Source organism: Cherax quadricarinatus, chromosome 37 (assembly GCF_038502225.1).
Source record: "Cherax quadricarinatus isolate ZL_2023a chromosome 37, ASM3850222v1, whole genome shotgun sequence".
NCBI lineage: Eukaryota > Metazoa > Arthropoda > Malacostraca > Decapoda > Parastacidae > Cherax > Cherax quadricarinatus.
Genome location: NC_091328.1, coordinates 15,757,456 through 15,781,866, shown reverse-complemented (window position 1 = coordinate 15,781,866; position 24,411 = coordinate 15,757,456). Strand labels below are relative to the sequence as shown.

Below are 24,411 nucleotides of genomic sequence, written 5' to 3'. Positions count from 1 at the left end.
TCTTCTCTATATACATATTTCAAACTATGTCTTAGGACAAAAAAAAAACACAAAAATAAGTCATTAATATATTACTTTACTCACCTGAATACTAAGTCCTTCCTGGTATCAATTTTCATTCATTCAGGTTAAATATTCTGTATTTGAGAAAAATTTTCTAGAAGTACTGTTTGTCTCACAAAGTTTTATAGGATTCTATACCAAAAACTTATTCTACCTGGGCACCTTATTTCTTTTATCTTTTGTTCACTAAATTTTTCTTATCTGTGGCTGTAACTAAACTGCTGCTTATTTTTTAGCTAAATAACCAAACAATAACTTACCATGATGACCAAAAATTATAGATGCATAGACAGATTGGCACCAATTTTAATTATGTAAGTTATCACACTTTTTTTATTTTAACACTCCAACTATTTCCCATCAAGGTAGGGTCACCAAACAAAGAAGAAAACACTTTCACTGTCACTCATTCAATTGCTGTCTTTCCAGAAGGGTGCTAACATTACAGATCAGATGCCCTTCCAAACCATACATCCCCACCCCTCTTTCAGTGTGCAGGCACTGTGCTTCCCACCTCCAGGACTCGAAGTCCAGCTTATCAGGTTTCTTGAATCCCTTCATAAATGTTACCTTGCTCACACTCCAATGGCATGTCAAATCATAAAATCACGTACCTCCACTTGCTCCTCTAACATGTTCACACAAGCCTACAGCATGTTGAAGCCCCTAGGACTCCAACCCTCCTTCACCCCCGTCCCTTCACTCCAACCTTTACCCCTCCTTCCCTCCACTCCAGATTTATACGCCCTCCTAGTCATTGTATTTTTCTCCACCTTCTCTAAATGTCAAAACCACCTGAACTCCTCAAACCTTAGAATGATACTTCTGGTTATCACACTTCTTCACTGATTTTCATCCTTTTCTCAGAAGAGTAATAAAGTATGTACTGTATCCAAAGCTCAGACATCACCTTTCAGCACTTCTTGACTTTTGAATCTACGATAACTGTGACATGCAAAGAGTACATAACCTTTATTCGGCGCATGTACACACTCTCATTTACAGGCTATCTCCCCCAACCAGCAAACCAGGTGACTGAGGGTTGACGATGGGGCCCCGTCGTTCAACCAGTACCCAGGTTCCAGCCAATGAGAAGATGGTTTTGGCAATCGCAGAGGTTATGTGGGTACCACTCTCCTGTCTTCCCTTGTCATTCCCATTCTAGAGCTGGTTGAAGCACGGTCTGCTCTCTAGTGGCTTCTATTCTGCCTTGCTTACCGTGGAGTGCACTAATACCTATCGCTGTACATAGTGTATATAATGTACATACTTCTGTTCTAAATTGGTGAAGGATAATACAAGTCAAAAGTTTTCTGCTGTGTTTATTTTGCTCCCTTTACACCCAGGATAACAGGCCATTTGGACTATGTATATAGGGTATATACATTGAAAATACTCTCAATGTATATACACTGTTTTCTCAATGTATATACACTGTATATACATTGTATATACAATGCATATACACTGTTCTCTCAATGTATATACACTGTTTTCTATTTTACTGATTACAGGATACATAATATTAGTGCATGGATGGACTGCAGCCTCAGTGGCCCTTATGGGTCAAAAGACTTTCTACTTAAGCTAATAACTTTTAATATATATGTTATATTATCATCTTGCCTTCCACACAATGGAGGCAAGATGATAATATAGGAGGAAACACAATGAATGTGTTTCCTCCTAAAAAGAGAGGAAACACATTCATTGTCATTCACTCAATAACCTTCTTGTCACAAGCATGATAAGATGAGATTAATATAAGAATTGTCTGGACTTTTAACCCAGAGAATAAGCTACCAGGATAACCCAATAATTCTGCTGGGTACTGACAGTCTTACTTCCCTTGTGGTCCTTTAATCTTTTTTCCTGGATGTAGCTCACAAAAGTCGACTAACACTCAGGTACCTACTAACTGCTAGGTGAACAGAGGAAGCAGGTGTAAGGAAACATGCCTGATGTTTCACCTGTGCCAAGATCGATCCCCTGTTCCTCAGCGTGTGTGACCTGAGGATGCTATCAACCAAGCGAGTTCAGACTGACCTCCAAATAGCAAAATCCTCACTCCACCTATAGAGTGCAGTTACTGTAGCTGTATGTTTGTCCTGGGATAGAAAATTGCTTTCCAATATAGAAAGTTTAGTCCTAATGTTTCTTAAGTCTCATGGATAAAATGCAGCATGAAGGTTGGCAACAACAAAATCAGTGAACTTTAGTCCTGTCTTGTTTTTACTTTTATATGTGGCCCATGTTCTAGTAACTTCTAATGATTATTTCACATTCACTTAAAACCACAGATTCTACTTGCTTGTTATTAATAGATGTGTGTGTGTACGAGACAGAGAAAGAAGGAAAGGAGAGTGAGAAGAAAGAGGAGAGAAAAGAGAAAGAAGAAAAGAGGAAGGGGGAGAGTTAAGTTATGAATGAATTCAGGTAAACTGATTGGCTGGACTTGAGTCCTGGAGGCATAAATACAGTGCTTGCAATATGAAAGGTAGTTGATCATTTAACCGTGATGCTTGTGCACTTCTGGAAAGACAGCTAATGAATGAGTGTTGGTGAAGGTATTCCACTTTTTGAGTCGTGTTATCTTGTTACGAAATGACTATGTTAAAAAATAAGCAAAAACATGGGACTTACCATGACAGGTCTTGTTGTTACTAGAGAGGATGAAACCAGTGGGACAGGAGCAATAAGCTCCACCTTTGGTATTGATACAGATGTCAGAGCAACCAAAGTTGTCCTCTTGGCATTCATCTAGGTCAGTGCAGTCATAAACATCTTCAAGCACATACCCAGGGAAACATGAGCAAGAGTATGACCCTTGGGTATTTATGCATTTCTGCAATAAGATAATCATACTACATAGATTTTAATGCTAATATTTGTCTTATATACAACTGTAATAAAAGCATTTATCTATGGGGAAATTAGTACTGCAGAGGTAAAGTCAAAGTTCAAGTTTCTGCAACATTTTATTATCTGTTGTATTCTCATTGTATCCCCTATATTTTTTGTAATTTCATAATCATTCCCACTTACATATATACATACTTTTTGAGGCAGTCCTCATTCTTTCCTAACCTTCTTACATCATAATGCAGAAAAGTAATAAAAATGTTTTTAAAACTAGTAATCTCAGTGGGTTTATCATCCAGGATAATCTATGAAAGACAGTGTAGAATATGTCCAATGAGGTGTATTGTAGGCCCTTCCCCATGATGCATCTCACAAATCTACTAACTCCAAGGCATTTATGTACTGCTAGGTAATAAGCAGTAGGGGTTAGAAGACATGCTCATATATCTCTTCCCACCCAGGATTCAACCCAAGTCATTTTGGATGTTGGCTGCCCTAATATTCTTGAGTTCTACTACTACTACATTTTTTTTTAATTCCTTTTCATTTTACCTACAAAAGGACAACCATTTAGTTAGTTAATACCATAGCTACTAAGCTAAATTCTTCAAATGTATTCAACACCACAAACATGATAAGCAAAATATTAACAATACACTCATTATATCAACATGCTATAAAAGGAAAAATATCAAAAGCCCTTTAATTTAAAATTACTTTTAATGGTACTGTACTTAACTTAATTTTCTTTAAAAATAAATAATTTCAGCATCATTTAATGTACAAGAATTTTAAGAAATCGGCAGTATACTGTATACATAAATTTACAGTTTTTACATGTTTGAAAAGAAGCTATTGGATTCTAAAACTGTATTACATAATGAGGATCACCTGCTCACAGCCACCATTGTCATCAGAACACTCATCATCATCAACACAGGTGTCATTATGAGACATAAGGAAGCCTGCCTCACAGTCACACTTGTAGGAGCCTTCAAGGTTCACACAGGTCTGCTCACATCCACCATTGTTGATTTCACACTCATCTATGTCTGACAAAGAGGTAGCAAGTAACAAAATATGTAAATTGCATATGGTAAACTTTTAACTTCTGCTTTTGAGAAATATAAAAACTTGGGAAAAAAAAAACGGCTTTCAAAAAAGAAATATTACCATTTCCATTTGAACTAAGATTATCCTAGTTCTGCAATAAATTACAGTATATAATAATAGCAATTAAAGTTTTATAGATTCTGTTACTTGCAAGTGTGAAACTACTAAAGCAAGTGAATGTACATGTGTTAAGTTGTCTTACCAATACATGTCAGTAGGTCAGGTGCCAACATGAAGCCACTAGGGCAGGTGCAAGAAAATGAACCTTTAGTGTTTTTGCAGCCATGGGAACATTTGTGATGTCCTGAGCACTCATTAGTATCTGGAAATGATCAGTGAAATATTTTTTAGTGCAAACAATATAGAAAGATGAGGCTTCAGTGGCAAGTCATGAGCAAGATATAGTGTACGTTTAAATTCTCTAATATCATGAATGTAAATGCATAAGAGGAAATGAACAGTATTATCTTTGACAACCATGGTTGTCATGAGTGTGAGATTAATATCCCAAGAGCTGCCACCTTCCTTTTATTCCTTCCTTTTATTCATCTACCTACTACTTGTAGGTAGATGAATAAAAATAAAGCACGAGGAGCTAGAGAGACGACATAGAAAGGAAAACTGAACTGGACTGAGGTACAAATCTTTAAAGCTTTAGTCAACTACTCTACAATTGTTACTTTATAGACTAATATTACAAAAATTATATAGAAAAAAAAAAAAATCATAAGTTACAACAATCACACCTCATTTTATTTGGTGCCTTTATATACAACAACCTAGGTAGTAGGTTGGTAGACAGCAACCGCCCAGGGAGGTACTACCATCCTGCAAAGTGAGTGTAAAACGGAAACCAGTAATTGTTTTACATGATGGTAGGATTGCTGGTGTCCATTTTTCTGTCTCATAAACATGCAAGGTTTCAAGTACATCTTGCTACTTCTACTTACACTTAGGTCACACTACACATACATGTACAAGCATATACATATATACACACCCCTCTGGGTTTTCTTCTATTTTCTTTCTAGTTCTTGTTCTTGTTTATTTCCTCTTATCTCCATGGGAAAGTGGAACAGAATTCTTCCTCCGTAAGCCATGCGTGTTGTAAGAGGCGACTAAAATGCCAGAAGCAAGGGGCTAGTAACCTCTTCTCCTGTATATATTACTAAATGTAAAAGGAGAAACTTTCATTTTTCCTCTTGGGCCACCCCACCTCGGTGGGATACGGCCGGTGTGTTGAAAGAAAGAATATACAACAACTAATCTAACATTTAATTTACTAGATCTTATCAGTGTCTGGATAAAAGAAAAACTATTATGTTTTCCACTTAAAGCACCAGGTGTTACAGGTGCCAACACGTCTCCACTTGGCCACTTTTGCTTCCATGCCAGATGTATGCCTTAGCTTTTTTCAGATATGGCCCTATAAGTATGACAGATGTATTAACAGATGTAAGTTTGGAAAATCTACACCTCCTAATATACAAACTCTAAATTCTCTGCATAATATTCACAATAACTGTTTGTAAATGTAAATTCTCATGCTTTAATTTCATCACCCTAATTCAACCACACCATAGAATGCAGGCCATTGAACCAATGTAATTTCAAATTAATTTATTTATAAATGATCAATTCTTTATTTGCAATCTGTCTCACTCTACCTATGACTGTAATTACCCCAGCTGTACTGCCTTAAATTACATACAAGGTCTAGATATTAACAGTATGCAAGCCTCATGGAAAGGTTAGGTAAGGTTTGTCAGGAAACAAGACAAGTGTTTCTTGACATGAATCTTAGTCATATGATGACCCGCAGCTGAAGCTTTTGGACATCTGACCAAGGAACCACCTCTTTTCTGGCTGGCACCTCCTCCTAACTTACTGGTCAACCCCATTTCAAAACATCTACTGCCTCCAGTCGCTATTACGCTTATATAAGAGCGTTGGTAAAACTATTTTACAAGGTCTAGATATTATGAAGCCTCATGGAAAGGTTAGTAAGGTTTGTCCCAAACATGCATTTAGTCATAATTAGCTTTTGGCTCTCTTTTCTGAGCCTTTAAAAATTATGGTTATTATAATAATTTTTTTATATTATGAACAGTGTGCCCAAAATGCATTTGCATAATTAGTGGCTCTCTTCTGAGCCTTATATTGTATCAAATTATATCAGAATACAAGAGGGCCCCACATATACAGTACCTCTTTTTGGTGTTTCACATTTTTGTTGGCTTTAACTGAGCCATTGTTCTTAAGGTTCAATGCTTTTACCGCTTTTCCACCATGTTTGTACAACAGTTGCATAAGAGAAGGACAACCGGTACCATATTTAAAGGTGAGTATTGTATTTGTGTATTTATTTTACTTTATCTGTTTTTTATGCCTAGCTGTATTGAGCACTTAATATAAGATAATATAAACATGTTATCAGGTGTATTGGATGCATTCAGTAATGAAAAAATGCTCTTCTCCACCTGCTGGCTATTTTTGCTTAATGCAAGGGCTCAGGAACCTAAGAGCCATACAAATGGGGCCTGTCTGTAGAATAAAATTCAAAAGATAATCAATTTTAATGTATAACTGCTGTATATTATATTATTTCAGGTCACTTTTTACACTGTATCTTTATATATGCTTCTGAACTGCTGTATCTGGGCACCTCTGCAAAAACAGTGATTATGTGCAAGTGAGGTGAAAGTGTTGAATGATGATGAGAGTATTTTCGTTTTGGGGATTTTCTTTCTTTTTGGGTCACCCTGCCTAGGGGAGTAATGGCCGACTTGTTGAAAAAAAAAAAATGCTGCAAGTAATTTGTAGGGTTCATGAGGAAAAAAATAATTTTTAATTAAATATCTCTCTACACTGACTTGTATTGACTCAAAAAAATTGACTAAACAAAAAAAGGTTTAGGCATGGAAATTAAATGAACCTATTTTGAACAAAATCCTATGATTGGTTTTCAATACAAGTGTCTCATGCAAAGTAAAGACAAAATAAACCTGGCCAGAAGAAGCATGACTGAATTTCGGATTTAATTTTATTTTTTTTCTTCCATCAAACTGGCCATATCCCGCCAAAGCAGGGTGACCTAAAAAGAAAAATGAAAGTTTCTCTTTTTAAATTTAATGTATACATGAGAAGTTTTTTTTTTTTTAACCCTTTCACTGTTAGTGCCGTAGTACTATGGCTTACAAGCCAGTGTTGGTGCCGTAGTACTACGCCAAAATTCTAGTGGCTTCAAATCTGGTAGGCCTACATGTGAGAGAATGGGTCTGCAGTATAAAAAAAAAATCAGGGAGCCAGTGGTGCATTGTGGGAACCCCATTTCAGTAGTCCTTGTTCAGCATGCCTAGTGGTAAGAAATATCCAACTTCCTGGCAAATCTGGGACTCTTCTCTTCCCAAGTGATAGTTCTAACACAGATGGAAGTGTCAGTGAAGATGAATGTCGTGGTTTTGAGGAGTTTGTGACTGAAAGCAATGCCCAAGATACCAGAAGGAAGGAAGGAAAAAAGGAAGGAAAGAAGGAAGGAAGAGATGAGAGGAAGGAAGAAGTAAGGAAGGTAGGAAGGAAGGACGATCCAGACGACCATCAACCTAGGATAACCCAAAGAAGTCGGACAAAGTGACTTATTTCCATGTGGGTGGTAAGGAAGACAACATGCTTGTTGGGGAAGATGGTGTGGGTAATGGGTGGTGGTAATGCGTCACTGTGACACCAGCCATGCCGCTGTCAGCACATCCACAACAAAGAAAGAACCTCCACACAACAACAACATTTCACAAGCTGTAGCAGTTCTAGGAATGTGTCCAGTGATTATATATGTGTATATAAATTATAGAACAATAGTAATAAACAACTTTTTTATTGCTGATCGCAAAAAAAATTTTTTTTTTTGCTTTAAAACACTTACAAAAATATTCTTAAGATTTGGGTAAGAATTTTTTTTTTTTTTTTTTAATATTTTTCGACACAGAACGAGAGTTAAGTTGCTGTTGGACTAAATTACTTTTTTTTGTACATCATTATATGTGGGGGCAGTTCTTATTTTGTTGGTAAACATTTATCAAGAAATGTAGGATTTGTAAAATCTTAGAGAGATATTATAACAGGTTCACTTGATTACTTAATTTTCTTTTTTCAACAATCCGGCCACATCCCACCGAGGCAGGGTGACCTAAAAAGAAACACGAAAGTTTCTCTTTTTAAATTTAGTAATTCATACAGGAGAACTGGTTACTAGCCCCTTGCTCCCGGCATTTTAGTCGCATCTTATGACAAGCATGGTTTACTGAGGAAGAATTTTGTTCAACTTACCCATGGAGATTACTTAACAATATCTCTTCAAATATCACTCTAAACTGCTCTCTCTCTACATTCATAAGAAACACTTAAGAAGAAGAGAGATTTAACCCTTTGAGGGTCGACAGGCCCTCTCCGAAACTCGTTCTCAGGGTCGGCCAAATTTAAAAAAAAAAAAAATTATTTTTTCTTATGAAAAAAGAGTTTTTTTTTCTAAACATTATAGGATAAACAAAAAAAATTTACCATCAATACTTACGGAGATATGGATGCATGAAGTTTGCAGAAAATGAGCCGCGTATGGCAACAGCGGCGACTGCCGCTCACCCGGTAAACTTTGATTTACTTGTATTTGAAGGTTTGTTGTTTTTTTCACTATTTTATTTTTTCACATAACTTATGTGGCCTATGAGACCAAAGTAAGGTGCAATGTACATATATACACTCGTTGTATACAACACAATAAGCACACAAACATAATTATCAATATATTGTTTACAAAACTTGTTTACAAAAACAAACAATACAAAACATTGTTTATTATTATTGTTCTATAATATATATACCAATATACAGTCACTAAACATATTCCTATTAGTTCTGCAGCTTGTGGAACTCTGAAACATGGTGTCATACACAATGGTGTTTTATCTTTCTCCCTCATTCTATCTCTTTCAATCTGTCTCTCTCTTTCTATCTGTCTGTCTATCTCTGTCTCACAGGTACACATAAATACAAGTATACATAGTATAAATTACCTAGGATAACCCAAGAAATCCAGACAAAGTGCTATACTCTGCTTGAAGATGTGAGTAAAAGTGATGACACAGTCTTGTGGCTCTCTGAGACAGAGAGCTAGACGGATAGACAGATAGACAGGGAGCTTGACAGACAGACAAATAGACAGACAGAAATGTTAGTGTACCAGTACCAGTGTACTAGTGTTCCACCCTCCTCCTCCTCTTCTTCCTCTTCCTCCTCTTCCCCCTACTCTTCCTCCTCTTCCCCCTACTCTTCCTCATACTCTTCCTCTTCCTCTTCCTCCTACTCTTCCTCTTCCTCCTCCTCCTCTTCTTCCTCTTCCTCCTACTCTTCCTCCTCCTCCTCTTCTTCCTCTTCCTCCTCTTCCCCCTAATCTTCCTCCTACTATTCCTCTTCCTCCTCCTCTTCCTCTTATTCCTCTTCCTCCTACTCTTCCTCTTCCTCCTCCTCCTCTTCCTCCTCCTCCTCTTCTTCCTCTTCCCCCTACTCTTCCTCCTCCTCCTTCTCCTCCTCGTCCATAGTGTAAATTACAAGGAGTCGGCAGCTGTCAAAGTGACATATTGGCTCATTACTCTTTCCCCCTCCGGCCTGTCAAAACAATGGGGTCGGATGCTGCTTCCCCTCCTCCATTCTATCTAATTATCTTTCTCCCTCATTCTATCTGTCTATCTCTGTCTCACAGGTACACATAAATACAAGTATACATAGTATAAATTACCTAGGATAACCCAAGAAACCCAGACAAAGTGCTATACTCTGCTTGAAGATGCGAGTAAAAGTGATGACGCAGTCTTGTGGCTCTCTGAGACAGAGAGCTAGATGGATAGACAGGGAGCTTGACAGACAGGCAAATAGACAGACAGAAATGTTAGTATACCAGCAAAAACAAAGGGAGGGCGATGTTCATCTCATCTTTTGGCATCAGCTCTACCCTCATTTACCCTCATCAAACGTCAGCACTTATCAGATGTTATCTCCCCTTATCTTGTTACTGTCATGGGTGAACATTTATTATTACATATTATTATTATTACCTATTATTATTATTATGTATTATTATTATTATGTATTATTATTATTATGTATTATTATTATTATGTATTATTATTATGTATTATTGTTATCATTACGTATTCTTCTTCTTCCTCCTCCTCCTCCTCCTCCTCCTCCTCCTCCTCCTCCTCTGCCTCCTCCTCCTCTTGCCTCCTCCTCCTCTTGCCTCCTCCTCCTCTTGCCTCCTCCTCCTCTTGCCTCCTCCTCCTCTGCCTCCTCCTCCTCTGCCTCCTCCTCCTCCTCCATTCTTGGAACAAGTTTGAAGAGCTTGTAGTTCATAATCACTATCATTATCATCACCAATGCTCACATCTGAGTCTGGGATTTTGGAAAATAGGAGTTTCCTCTTTGATTCTGGTACAACTGAATGACGGCCCAGCACCAGAGGTGGAAGGCTGTGGGTTGTCTGGGTTTTCCTCACTATTACCCATATTATGGTCATTAGTTTCGGTCAAAACCTCACCAGAACCTTGAAACTCATCTTCACTGTCACTTCCATCTGTATTAGAACTGTCACTGGGGAACAAAAGTGTCCCAATTCGCCGAGGAGTGAGGAACTTCTTACCGCAGGGCACGGTGGAAATTGTGTACTATGATGGCATTCCCACAATGCACCACTGGGTCCCAGATTTTTTTCCTACTGCGCACACCCACCACACAGACCCATTCTCTCACATCTAGGCTTATCAGCCTTTTCCTGCGAGATTTGAGGCCGCTAGAATTTATGCGTACTAGTACGTCAAAAACCCCTACGCGTAAGACGTACTAGTAAGACCAAAACCCTCAAAGGGTTAAAGTGAAGGAATTCCAATGAGCCTATTTTGTACAAAATCATACTGCTCATTGTTTACAAATACAAATGTTTATTTCTCTGTAAAGAGTACAATGTGTGGTTTACACATCATAAAATACTAATTACAAAGAGGGCCACTATCATGCCTAGCATGACTAGGCATTTCAGGCACTAATAATAATTCTAACTATATTGATACAGTTTATGGAGCATATTGATATTAAGCTAGGTAACTGCATTTTTTTTTTTTAACAAGTTGGCCATCTCCCACCGAGGCAGGGTGACCCAAAAAGAAAGAAAATCCCCAAAAAGAAAATACTTTCATCATCATTCAACACTTTCACCTCACTCATACATAATCACTGTTTTTGCAGAGGTGCCCAGAACACAACAGTTTAGAAGCATATACATATAAAGATACACAACATATCCCTCCAAACTACCAATATCCCAAACCCCCTCTTTAAAGTGCAGGCATTGTACTTCCCATTTCCAGTACTCAAGTCTGGCTACATAAAAATAACCGGTTTCCTTGAATCCCTTCACTAAATATTACCCTGCTCATGCCCCAATAGCTCGTCAGGTCCCAAATACCATACGTCTCCATTCGCTCCTATCTAACACACTCACGCATGCTTGCTGGAAGCCCAAGCCCCTCGCCCACAAAACCTCCTTTACCTCCTCCCTCCAACCTTTTCGAGGACGACCCTTACCTCGCCTTCCTTCCCCTACAGATTTATACGCTCTCCATGTCATTCTACTTTGATCCATTTTCTCTAAATGACCAAACCACCTCAACAACCCCTCTTCAGCCGTCTGACTAATACTTTTATTAACACCACACCTTCTCCTAATTTCCACATTCTGAATTCTCTGCATAATATTTACACCACACATTGCCCTTAGAGAGGACATCTCCACTGCCTCCTCGCTGCAGCATTTACAACCCAAGCTTCAAACCCATATAAGAGTGTTGCTACCACTATACTTTTATACATTCCCTTCTTTGCCTCCACAGATAATGTTTTTTGTCTCCACATATACCACAATGCACCACTTACCTTTTTTCCTTCATCAATTCTATGGTTAACCTCATCCTTCATACATCCATCCGCTGCCACGTCAACTCCCAAATATCTGAAAACATTCACTTCTTCCATACATCTCCTCTCCAATTTGATATCCAATTTTTCTTTATCTAAATCATTTGATACCCTCATCACCTTACTCTTTTCTATGTTCACTTTCAACTTTCTACCTTTACACACACTCCCAAACTCGTCCACTAATCTTTGCAACTTTTCTTTAGAATCTCCCATAAGCACAGTACCATCAGCAAAAAGTAACTGTCAATTCCCATTTTCTATTTGATTCCCCATAATTTAATCCCACCCCTCTCCCGAACACCCTAGCATTTACTTCTTTTACAACCCCATCTATAAATATATTAAACAACCATGGTGACATGACACATCCCTGCCTAAGACCTACTTTTACCGAGAAGTATTCTCCCTCTCTTCTACACCCTAACCTGAGCCTCACTATCCTCATAAGAACTCTTTACAGCATTTAGTAACTTACTTCCTATTCCACATACGTACTTGCAACATCTGCCACATCACTCCCCTACCCACTCTATCATATGCCTTTTCTAAATCCATAAATGCAATGAAAACTTTCCTACCTTTATCTAAATAATGCTCACATATATGCTTCAATGCAAACACTTGATCTACACATGCCCTACCCACTCTAAAACCTCCTTGCTCATCTGCAATCCTACATTCTGTCTTGCCTCTAATTCTTTCAATAATAACCCTGCCATACACTTTTCCTGGTATACTCAGTAAACTTATTCCTCTATAATTTTTACAATCTCTTTTGTCCCCCTTCCCTTTATATAAAGGAATTATACATGCTCTCTGCAAATCCCTAGGTACCTTCCCCTCTTTCATACATTTATTAAACAAAAATATCAACCACTCCAACCCTATATCTTCCCCTGCTTTTAACATTTCTGTCATGATCCCGTCAGTACCAGTTGCTTTACGCCCTTTCATTCTACGTAATGCATCACACACCTCCCCCACACTCACATCCTGCTCTTCTTCACTCCTAAAAGATGGTATACTTCCCTGGCCAGTGCATGAATTTACCGCCTCCCTTTCTTCGTCGGCATTTCAAAGTTCCTCAAAATATTCCCGTCATCTACCCAATACCTCCATCTCCCCATCTACTAACTCCCCTACTCTGTACACAAATAACCCGCACATAAAAGACAGAAGCTTACGACGACGTTTCGGTCCGACTTGGACCATTGACAAAGTCATTGACTTTGTCAATGGTCCAAGTCGGACCGAAACGTCGTCGTAAGCTTCTGTCTTTTATGTGCGGGTTATTTGTGTATCGTTCCAGTCACGGTATTGTGCCTTTTTGTTATTTATCCCCTACTCTGTTTTTAACTGACAAATCCATTCGTTCCCTAGGCTTTCTTAGCTTGTTTATCTCACTCCAAAAGTTTTTCTTATTTTCATCAAAATTTCTTGACAGTGCCTCTCCCACTCTATCATCTGCTCTCCATTTACACTCTCTCACCACTCTCTTCACCTTTCTTTTACTCTCCACATACTCTGCTCTTCTTATAACACTTCTGCTTTGTAAAAACCTCTCATAAGCTACCTTTTTCTCTTTGATCATACCCTTTATTTCATCATTCTACCAATCACTCCTCTTTCCTCCTGCACCCACCCTCCTATAACCACAAACTTCTGCCCCACATTCTAATACTGCATTTTTAAAACTATTCCAACCCTCTTTAACCCCCCCACTACTCATACTTGCACTAGCCCACCTTTCTGCCAATAGCTGCTTATATCTCACCCGAATTTCTTCCTCCCTTAGTTTATACACTTTCACCTCTCTTACTTTTGTTTCCATTTTCCTTCTGTCTCATCTACCTCTTACTTATACCACTGCTACAACTGAATAATTATCTGATATATCAGTTGCCCCTCTATAAACATGTACATCCTGAAGCCATTACTGCATTACAGTTTGCAAACTTAGCAATGAGAATGGTTTTGTCTTGGCATGATACACAGTTTCTATCTCAGGCAAACTTATGACTAGTTTAAGGTTTGTTAGGCAATAGCTTTATTTGAAATTTTATGTTTACAGTCATTTGGGCGAGTGTAAGTGTAAATTGGGGGGATCAGATATCGAGAGTAGGTCTAGTTTGTTTTTTATGTTTGCATGATACAAATAAGAGAATAGGTGGTTTTCATGTAGCTAGCTGATGGTGGGGTGTGTCAGGGAGATGAGATGTTTTTTAACGGTAGTTTTGAAAGTGATGGTTGTGTCTGCAGTTCCAGAGTTTTCAGGCAGGGAGTTCCAGATTTTAGGCCCTTTAATGTACACTGAATTTTTGTATAGGTTTAGCCAGACACGGGGAACATCATAGAGATTTTTGTGCCTGGTGTTGTGCCTGTGGGTACTGTCACAACTATCAAGAAAGTGTTAGTTCAGGGTTAATATTGGAATTTATGGTTTTGTAAATGTAGGTTGCACAGTAGTAAGTGTGGATGTTCTGTACAATGAGTAGTACAGTGAAGAGTGGAGAGGGGGGGTGTTGCCTAGTACTGGATTGTGTGATAATTCTTACCGCGGCTTTCAGCTGGGTTATATTGGCTTTAGGTGTGTTACTGCTGTTGATCCCAAAGCACAAATAGCATAGGTGAGGTAGGGATAGATGAATGAATAGTATAGTGTGAGAAGGGCTGATTGTGGCATGTAGTAGTGTATCTTGGAGAGGATCCCAACCATTCTGGATACCTTTTTTATTATGCGTTGGATATGGTCCTGAATTTTAGGGGGATTAGTTCATGCACCATGCACCACGAGTACATTGAGAGAGAACACTAAGTGTCAGGGGCCCAAGACTGTTCAACTGCCTCCCAGCATACAAAAGAGGGATTACCAAGAGACCCTGGCCGTCTTCAAGAAGGCACCGGACAGACACCTAAAGTCAGTACCAGACCAGCCAGGCTGTGGTTCGTACCTCAGTTTGCGTGCGGCCAGCAGTAACAGCCTGGTTGATCAGACCCTGATCCACCACGAGGCCTGGTCTCAGACCGAGCCACAGGGGCGATGAACCCCAAAACCCTCTCCAGGTATACCAGGCATACCAAGTCAAAAAAAAAAAATGGAGACAGATACAGCATGGCTGAATTTATTTTTTCTCTCAAGTCGAAAGTGAACATAGAAAAGAATAAGGTGATGAGAGTATCAAATGATTTAGATAAAGAAAAATTGGATATCAAATTGGAGAGGAGTAGTATGGAAGAAGTGAATGTTTTCAGATATTTGGGAGTTGACGTGTCAACGGATGGATGTATGAAGGATGAGGTTAACCATAGAACTGATGAAGGAAAAAAGGCGAGTGGTGCATTGACGTATATGTGGAGACAAAAAAACATTATCTATGGAGGCAAAGAAGGGAATGTATGAAAGTACAGTGGTACCAACACTCTTACATGGGTGTGAAGCTTGGGTTGTAAATGCTGCAGCGAGGAGGTGGTTGGAGGCAGTGGAGATGTCTTGTCTAAGGGCAATGTGTGGTGTAAATATTATGCAGAGAATTTGGAGTGTGGAAATTAGGAGAAGGTGTAGAGTTAATAAAAGCATTAGTCAGAGGGCTGAAGAGGGGTTGTTGAGGTGGTTTGGTCATTTAGAGAGAATGGACTTTTTTATTATGTACGAGAAAAAATAGGCAAATTTAGTTTTTTTACTTAAATTTGTTATAGTAACCCACTTGTTAAGGCATAACTAACTAGCCATATAGCATGTCTTGCAAAACAGATATTTTTGCATACATTTTACTGTCATTTTACAGTAATGGATTATCAGAAGGGATATTCTGCATCTCTTCTGTGTACCGGTGACCACGATAAGGAAGATAGTGCAATAGCAATGAAAGTGTTATGAGACTCGTGTGCCGAGTGTCGGAAATGGCTGGCTCAGTAAGGTTACCACATCAACACTGATTATAAAAAAAAAATAATTTTTATGCTCATAGCATTTTGTATATATGGGGTGTGACAGCATTCAACAAATGTTTTTGAATATAAAGAGCTTTTTTGAAATATTTTTGCCTCAACATCTCATTTAATCACGAAAAAAAATTAATATCTAAATTTGTATGAAGTTTGTTCTATTTGATATATCAATTTATAGCAACACAATAATGAGCAAACAAAAATGCTTAAAATACACAGCTATAGAACTGCATTAGTAAGAACAGACTCTACATGTTGAGTAGATATGAATAAATGTAAAAATTATGAAGATTTGAATAATTTTAATTGATAAACAGAGATTCACACACTATCAGCTCACCAACACAGGAGACCTGATCCGATGACAGCATAAAGCCACTAGGACATGTACAGACAAACGATCCTTCAGTGTTGATACATCCATGTGAACATCCATGGTCCTTGGTACACTCATCCGTATCTGCAAACAGTAGCTTTACAGTAACTTTATAGTGTGTGTAGTATGAACTTCATAAAATGTTACTAGGTATGCTATATCTAAATTGTTCTCTTACTTATCTCTGCAATTTTTTTTTTTTTCAACAAACCAGCCATATCCCACAGAGGCAGGGTGGCCCAAAAAGAGAAACAAGTTTCTCTTTGTAACTTTAGTAATGTATAAAGGAGAAGGGGTTACTAGCCCCTTGCTCCCAGCATTTTAGTTGACTTTTACGACAAGCATGGCTTATGGAGGAAGAATTCTGTTTCACTTCCCCAAGGAGATAAGAGGAAATAAACAAGAACAAAAACTATTAAGAAAATAGAAGAAAACCCAGAGAGGGTTGGTATATATATGCTTGTACATGCATGTACAGTGTGATCTAAGTGTAAGTAGAAGTAGCAAGATGTACCTGAAATTTTGCATGTTTATGAGACAGAAAAAAGACACCAGCAATCCTACCTCCTGTAAAACAATTACAGGCTTCCATTTTACACTCACTTGGTAAGACGGTAGTACCTCCCTGGGTGGTTGCTGTCTACCAACCTACTACCTAGGTTCTGTACTTGTTTTTATTATTATTATCACACTGGCCGATTCCCACCAAGGCAGGGTGGCCCAAAAAAGAAAAACTTTCACCATCATTCACTCCATCACTGTCTTGCCAGAAGGGTGCTTTACACTCCAGTTTTTAAACTGCAACATTAACACCCCTCCTTCAGAGTGCAGGCACTGTACTTCCCATCTCCAGGACTCAAGTCCGGCCTGCCGGTTTCCCTGAACCCCTTCATAAATGTTACTTTGCTCACACTCCAACAGCACGTCAAGTATTAAAAACCATTTGTCTCCATTCACTCCTATCAAACACGCTCACGCATGCCTGCTGGAAGTCCAAGCCCCTCGCACACAAAACCTCCTTTACCCCCTCCCTCCAACCTTTCCTAGGCCGACCCCTACCCCGCCTTCCTTCCACTACAGACTGATACACTCTTGAAGTCACTCTGTTTCGCTCCATTCTCTCTACATGTCTGAACCACCTCAACAACCCTTCTTCAGCCCTCTGGACAACAGTTTTGGTAATCCCGCACCTCCTCCTAACTTACAAACTACGAATTCGCTGCATTATATTCACACCACACATTGCTCTCAGATATGACATCTCCACTGCCTCCAGCCTTCTCCTCGCTGCAACATTCATCACCCATGCTTCACACCCATATAAGAGCGTTGGTAAAACTATACTCTAATACATTCCCCTCTTTGCCTCCAAGGACAAACTTCTTTGTCTCCACAGACTCCTAAGTGCACCACTCACCCTTTTCCCCTCCTCAATTCTATGATTCACCTCATCTTTCATAGACCCATCTGCTGACACGTCCACTCCCTGTTATGGGGCTATAGGACCCAACATGTATTTATAAGTAACAGTTACTCTGGAATACCTAATTATATTGAATTGATGGGGACTCAGTTCTAAATGTCATAAGGGCTGATCAACCTTATGACTGAGAGGCAGCTGGGTCAAGCCTATTTTTCTCAATATAATAGGTTATACTATAGACACATAAACACACAATTTAACCCTTTCAGGGTCCAAGGCCCAAATCTGGAGTCACGCACCAGTGTCCAAGAATTTTCAAAAAAAAAATTTGTTATTTTTTCTTATGAAATCGTAGAGAATCTTTTTGTGAAGGTAATAAAACAAAAAGTACGAAATTTGGTGGAAAATTGACGAAATTATGCTCTCGCGAATTTTGATGTGTCAGCGATATTTACGAATCGGCGATTTTGCCGACTTTGACTCCCATTTTAGGCCAATTACATTATTCCAATCAACCAAATTCTTAGCTATTTCACTAGTATTACTTCTATTCTATCGATTGAGCACAAGAAATCGCCAAGTCAACTGTTTCAACTACAAAATAAAGTGATCGGAAATTGTTAATTTGGCCAATTTAACACAAAGTTCAAAATATTCCAATTTCAAAATAGGGTCCAGAATAAACAATGTAGGTATTCCTGGCACTAAACTAACATTTCCTCTGTTCATTAGTTATGTTTTGAGGCTTTACAAATAAATTCCATTTTGATTTTTTATTCACATAATGAATTTTTATTCACACCAAAAAATAGAAGATTTACTGTTATGCAATACTGTAATAATTGTATAAATATCATCACCATATTTATGAATGTATATTAGACCCACCAGCTGACGTGTATTAGACGTGTGAGGTCGTTTGTTTACTCTTGAATATCGGCAAAAATTTAACATTTCCGCTACTTTGAGCTCAGTTTCAAGCCATTTCCAATGCTAAAACCAATCAAAATCATCTCTATTTCTGTATTATGTCTTCCATTCTATCAAATGAGACCAAGAAATCGCAAATACAACTATAAAAAACATACGAAAAAACACTGCAACGTTGCTGTTTTAATCGAAAAATCATGATTTCATTTTTTTCTCTCATACACAGTGTGCTGCAGGATCTGTTTTATGTGGTGCACACATACCACATAGATGTATTCTCTCATATCTAGGCCCAAATGTACCACTCACAGTTTATCAGAGTGAGCTGAGCTCATGGCGTAGATCTACGGTTTGGACCCTGAACGTAAAGCCGTAGATCTACGGGACGGACCCTGAAAGGGTTAAATAAGTAGTTTATAAAGTTGTATTTCTTTTAGTAAAAGTAAAATTAAGGGTGGTAGAATTGTGGTAATTGGAGAATTGTGCTTGGCAACAGTCTTTTGTTTTGGTGGGAAGAGCTTAGCTAGTCTTTCTCTCTCTCCCTCTCACTGAGGCTCTCTTTGTGGCTGACCTTCAACCTGGCAGGATCTCTGGGTCCTTCTTCTATCTTTTGGGGCATTGTGTGTGCTCCAGGGGGTGAGTTTTTATAATTTAAGTTGTGGCCACCATACCCAGGGTGACTAAAGTGTGTCAAAACACTGGTTAGCTCAGAATTATGTCAAGAAGAGAGAAGGACAAAAGTTGTTGGAAAACACCATGTGGAGAACAGCTACGGAGTGTGTAGATCTTTGTTTTGAAAATGTGAGGCTGTAATTGTATATTCTGTACATATCTATTGAGAATACAGTTATATTTTTATAGTAGTAGTTTACATAACCTGTGAAGAGGGCTGGTGAAAGGATATCAGAGACACTCAGGATGATCAGCCATAGTGTAAGTATTACCCCTAGACAGATAAGGCCATTACGTAAAAAGCTACCCCACACTAGAACATGTAGTGAGAACCTTACTATCAAAGTAATAAGGGACAACCAACGTAACACTCCCAAATACATCTGAATACATTCACCTCCTCCATACTCTCTCCCTCCAATCTGATATCCAATCTTTCATCACCTAATCTTTTTGTTATCCTCATAACCTTACTCTTTCCTGTATTCACTTTTAATTTTCTTCTTTTGCACACCCTACCAAATTCATCCACCAATCTCTGCAACTTCTCTTCAGAATCTCCCAAGAGTACCGTGTCATCAGCAAAGAGCAACTGTGACAACTCCCACTTTATGTGTGATTCTTTACCTTTTAACTCCACGCCTCTTGCCAAGACCCTCGCATTTACTTCTCTTACAACCCCATCTATAAATATATTAAACAACCACGGTGACATCACATATCCTTGTCTAAGGCCTACTTTTACTGGGAAATAATTTCCCTCTTTCCTACATACTCTAACTTGAGCCTCACTATCCTCGTAAAAACTCTTCACTGCTTTCAGTAACCTACCTCCTACACCATACACCTGCAACATCTGCCACATTGCCCCCCTATCCACCCTGTCATACGCATTTACCAAATTCATAAATGCCACAAAGACCTCTTTAGCTTTATCTAAATACTGTTCACTTATATGTTTCACTGTAAACACCTGGTCCACACACCCCCTACCTTTCCTAAAGCCTCTTTGTTCATCTGCTATCCTATTCTCCGTCTTACTCTTAATTCTTTCAATAATAACTCTACCATACACTTTACCAGGTATACTCAACAGACTTATCCCCCTATAATTTTTGCACTCTCTTTTGTCCCCTTTGCCTTTATACAAAGGAACTATGCATGCTCTTTGCCAATCCCTAGGTACCTTACCCTCTTCCATACATTTATTAAATAATTGCACCAACCACTCCAAAACTATATCCCCACCTGCTTTTAAAATTTCTATCTTTATCCCATCAATCCCGGCTTCCTTACCCCCTTTCATTTTACCTACTGCCTCAGGAACTTCCCCCACACTCACAACTGGCTCTTCTTCACTCCTACAAGATGTTATTCCTCCTTGCCCTATACATGAAATCACAGCTTCCCTATCTTCATCAACATTTAACAATTCCTCAAAATATTCCCTCCATCTTCCAAATACCTCTAACGAGAATATTTTGAGGAACTTTTAAATGTTGAGGAAGAAAGGGAGGCGGTAATTTCATGCACTGGCCACGGAGGTATACCATCTTTTAGGAGTGAAGAAGAGCAGAATGTAAGTGTGGTGGAGGTACGTGAGGCATTACGTAGAATGAAAGGGGGTAAAGCAGCTGGAACTGATGGTATCATGACAGAAATGTTAAAAGCAGGGGGAGGGATATAGTGTTGGAGTGGTTGGTACTTTTATTTAATAAATGTATGAAAGAGGGGAAGGTACCTAGGGATTGGTGGAGAGCATGTATAGTCCCTTTATATAAAGGGAAAGGGGACAAAAGAGAATGTAAAAATTATAGAGGAATAAGTTTACTGAGTATACCAGGAAAAGTATACGGTAGGGTTATAATTGAAAGAATTAGAGGTAAGACAGAATGGAGGATTGCGGATGAGCAAGGAGGCTTCAGAGTGGGTAGGGGATGTGTAGATCAAGTGTTTACATTGAAGCATATATTTTTTTTTTTTTTTTTTCAACAAGTCGGCCGTTTCCCACCGAGGCAGGGTGACCCAAAAAAAAGAAAGAAAATCCCCAAAAAGAAAAATACATTCATCATCATTCAACACTTTCACCACACTCGCACATTATCACTGTTTTTGCAGAGGTGCTCAGAATACAACAGTCCAGAAGCATACACATATAAAGACACACAACATATCCCTCCAAACTGCCAATATCCCAAACCCCTCCTTTAAAGTGCAGGCATTGTACTTCCCATTTCCAGGACTCAAGTCCGACTATATGAAAATAACCGGTTTCCCTGAATCCCTTCACTAAATATTACCCTGCTCACACTCCAACAGATCATCAGGTCCCAAGTACCATTCGTCTCCATTCACTCCTATCTAACACGCTCATGCACGCTTGCTGGAAGTCCAAGCCCCTTGCCCACAAAACCTCCTTTACCCCCTCTCTCCAACCCTTTCGAGGACGACCCCTACCCCGCCTTCCTTCCCCTATAGATTTATATACTTTCCATGTCATTCTACTTTGATCCATTCTCTCTAAATGACCAAACCACCTCAACAACCCCTCTTCTGCCCTCTGACTAATACTTTTATTGACTCCACACCTTCTCCTAATTTCCACACTCCGAATTTTCTGCATAATATTTACACCACACATTGCCCTTAAACAGGACATCTCCACTGCCTCCAACCGTCTCCTCGCTGCTGCATTTACCATCCAAGCTTCACACCCATATAAGAGTGTTGGTACTACTATACTTTCATACATTCCCTTCTTTGCCTCCATAGTTAACGTTGACTCCACATATACCTCAACGCACCACTCACCTTTTTTCCCTCATCAATTCTATGATTAACCTCATCCTTCATAAATTCATCCGCCGACACGTCAACTCCCAAGTATCTGAAAACATTCATTTCTTCCATACTCCTCCTCCCCAATTTGATATCCAATTTTTCTTTATCTAAATCATTTGACACCCTCATCACCTTACTCTTTTCTATGTTCACTTTCAACTTTCTACCTTTACACACATTCCCAAACTCATCCACTAACCTTTGCAATTTTTCTTTAGAATCTCCCATAAGCACAGTATCATCAGCAAAAAGTAACTGTGTCAATTCCCATTTTGAATTTGATTCCCCAAAATTTAATCCCACCCCTCTCCCGAACACCCTAGCATTTACTTCCTTTACAACCCCATCTATAAATATATTAAACAACCATGGTGACATTACACATCCCTGTCTAAGACCTACTTTTACCGGGAAGTAGTCTCCCTCTCTTCTACACACCCTAACCTGAGCCTCACTATCCTCATAAAAACTCTTTACAGCATTTAATAACTTACCACCTATTCCATATACTTGCAACATCTGCCACATTGCTCCTCTATCCACTCTATCATATGCCTTTTCTAAATCCATAAATGCAATAAAAACTTCCCTACCTTTATCTAAATACTGTTCACATATATGCTTCAATGTAAACACTTGATCTACACATCCCCTACCCACTCTGAAACCTCCTTGCTCATCCGCAATCCTCCATTCTGTCTTACCTCTAATTCTTTCAATTATAACCCTACCGTACACTTTTCCTGGTATACTCAGTAAGCTTATTCCTCTATAATTTTTACAGTCTCTTTTGTCCCCTTTCCCTTTATATAAAGGGACTATACATGCTCTCTGCCAATCCCTAGGTACCTTCCCCTCTTTCATACATTTATTAAACAGAAGTACCAACCACTCCAACACTATATCCCCCCCTGCTTTTAACATTTCTGTCATGATCCCATCAGTTCCAGCTGCTTTACCCCCTTTCATTTTACGTAATGCCTCACGTACCTCCCCCACACTTACATTCTTCTCTTCTTCACTCCTAAAAGATGGTATACCTCCCTGACCAGTGCATGAAATTACTGCCTCTGTTTCTTCCTTAACATTTAAAAGTTCCTCAAAATATTCTCGCCATCTACCTAATACCTCCATCTCCCCATCTACTAACTCCCCTACTCTGTTTTTAACTGACAAATCCATATTTTCCCTAGGCTTTCTTAACTTGTTTAACTCACTCCAAAATTTTTTCTTATTTTCATTAAAATTTCTTGACAGTGCCTCTCCCACTCTATCATCTGCTCTCCTTTTGCACTCTCTCACCACTCTCTTTACCTTTCTTTTACTCTCCATATACTCTGCTCTTCTTATAACATTTCTGCTTTGTAAAAACCTCTCATAAGCTACCTTTTTCTCTTTTATCACACCTTTTACTTCATCATTCCACCAATCACTCCTCTTTCCTCTTGCACCCACCTTCCTATAACCACAAACTTCTGCCTTACATTCTAATACTGCATTTTTAAAACTATTACAACCCTCTTCAACCCCCCCACTACTCATCTTTGCACTAGCCCACCTTTCTGCCAATAGTCGCTTATATCTCACCCGAACTTCCTCCTCCCTTAGTTTATACACTTTCACCTCCCTCTTACTTGTTGTTGCCACCTTCCTCTTTTCCCATCTACCTCTTACTCTAACTGTAGCTACAACTAAATAATGATCCGATATATCAGTTGCCCCTCTATAAACATGTACATCCTGGAGCCTACCCATCAACCTTTTATCCACCAATACATAATCTAATAAACTACTTTCATTACGTGCTACATCATACCTTGTATATTTATTTATCCTCTTTTTCATAAAATATGTATTACTTATTACCAAATTTCTTTCTACACATAGCTCAATTAAAGGCTCCCCATTTACATTTACCCCTGGCACCCCAAATTTACCTACTACTCCCTCCATAACATTTTTACCCACTTTAGCATTGAAATCCCCAACCACCATTACTCTCACACTTGATTCAAAACTCCCCACGCATTCACTCAACATTTCCCAAAATCTCTCTCTCCTCTACACTTCTCTCTTCTCCAGGTGCATACACGCTTATTATAACCCACTTTTCACATCCAATCTTTATTTTACTCCACATAATCCTTGAATTAATACATTT

The 24,411-nt window shown here is 38.8% G+C and overlaps 1 protein-coding gene across 1 annotated transcript in view; it reads right to left on the bottom strand.

Annotated features, from left to right (window-relative positions):
- The window catches only part of LOC128704202 (uncharacterized), a 396,156-nt gene that overhangs the window by 149,950 nt on the left and 221,795 nt on the right, over nucleotides 1-24,411 (bottom strand). Inside the window, exons 20-23 of the mRNA XM_070091735.1 lie at nucleotides 16,349-16,468; nucleotides 4,241-4,360; nucleotides 3,817-3,977; nucleotides 2,707-2,908 (exon numbers count right to left, since the gene is read on the bottom strand). Of these exons, the coding sequence (XP_069947836.1) occupies nucleotides 2,707-2,908; nucleotides 3,817-3,977; nucleotides 4,241-4,360; nucleotides 16,349-16,468 (603 nt within the window). The remainder of the gene's footprint in view (nucleotides 1-2,706; nucleotides 2,909-3,816; nucleotides 3,978-4,240; nucleotides 4,361-16,348; nucleotides 16,469-24,411) is intronic.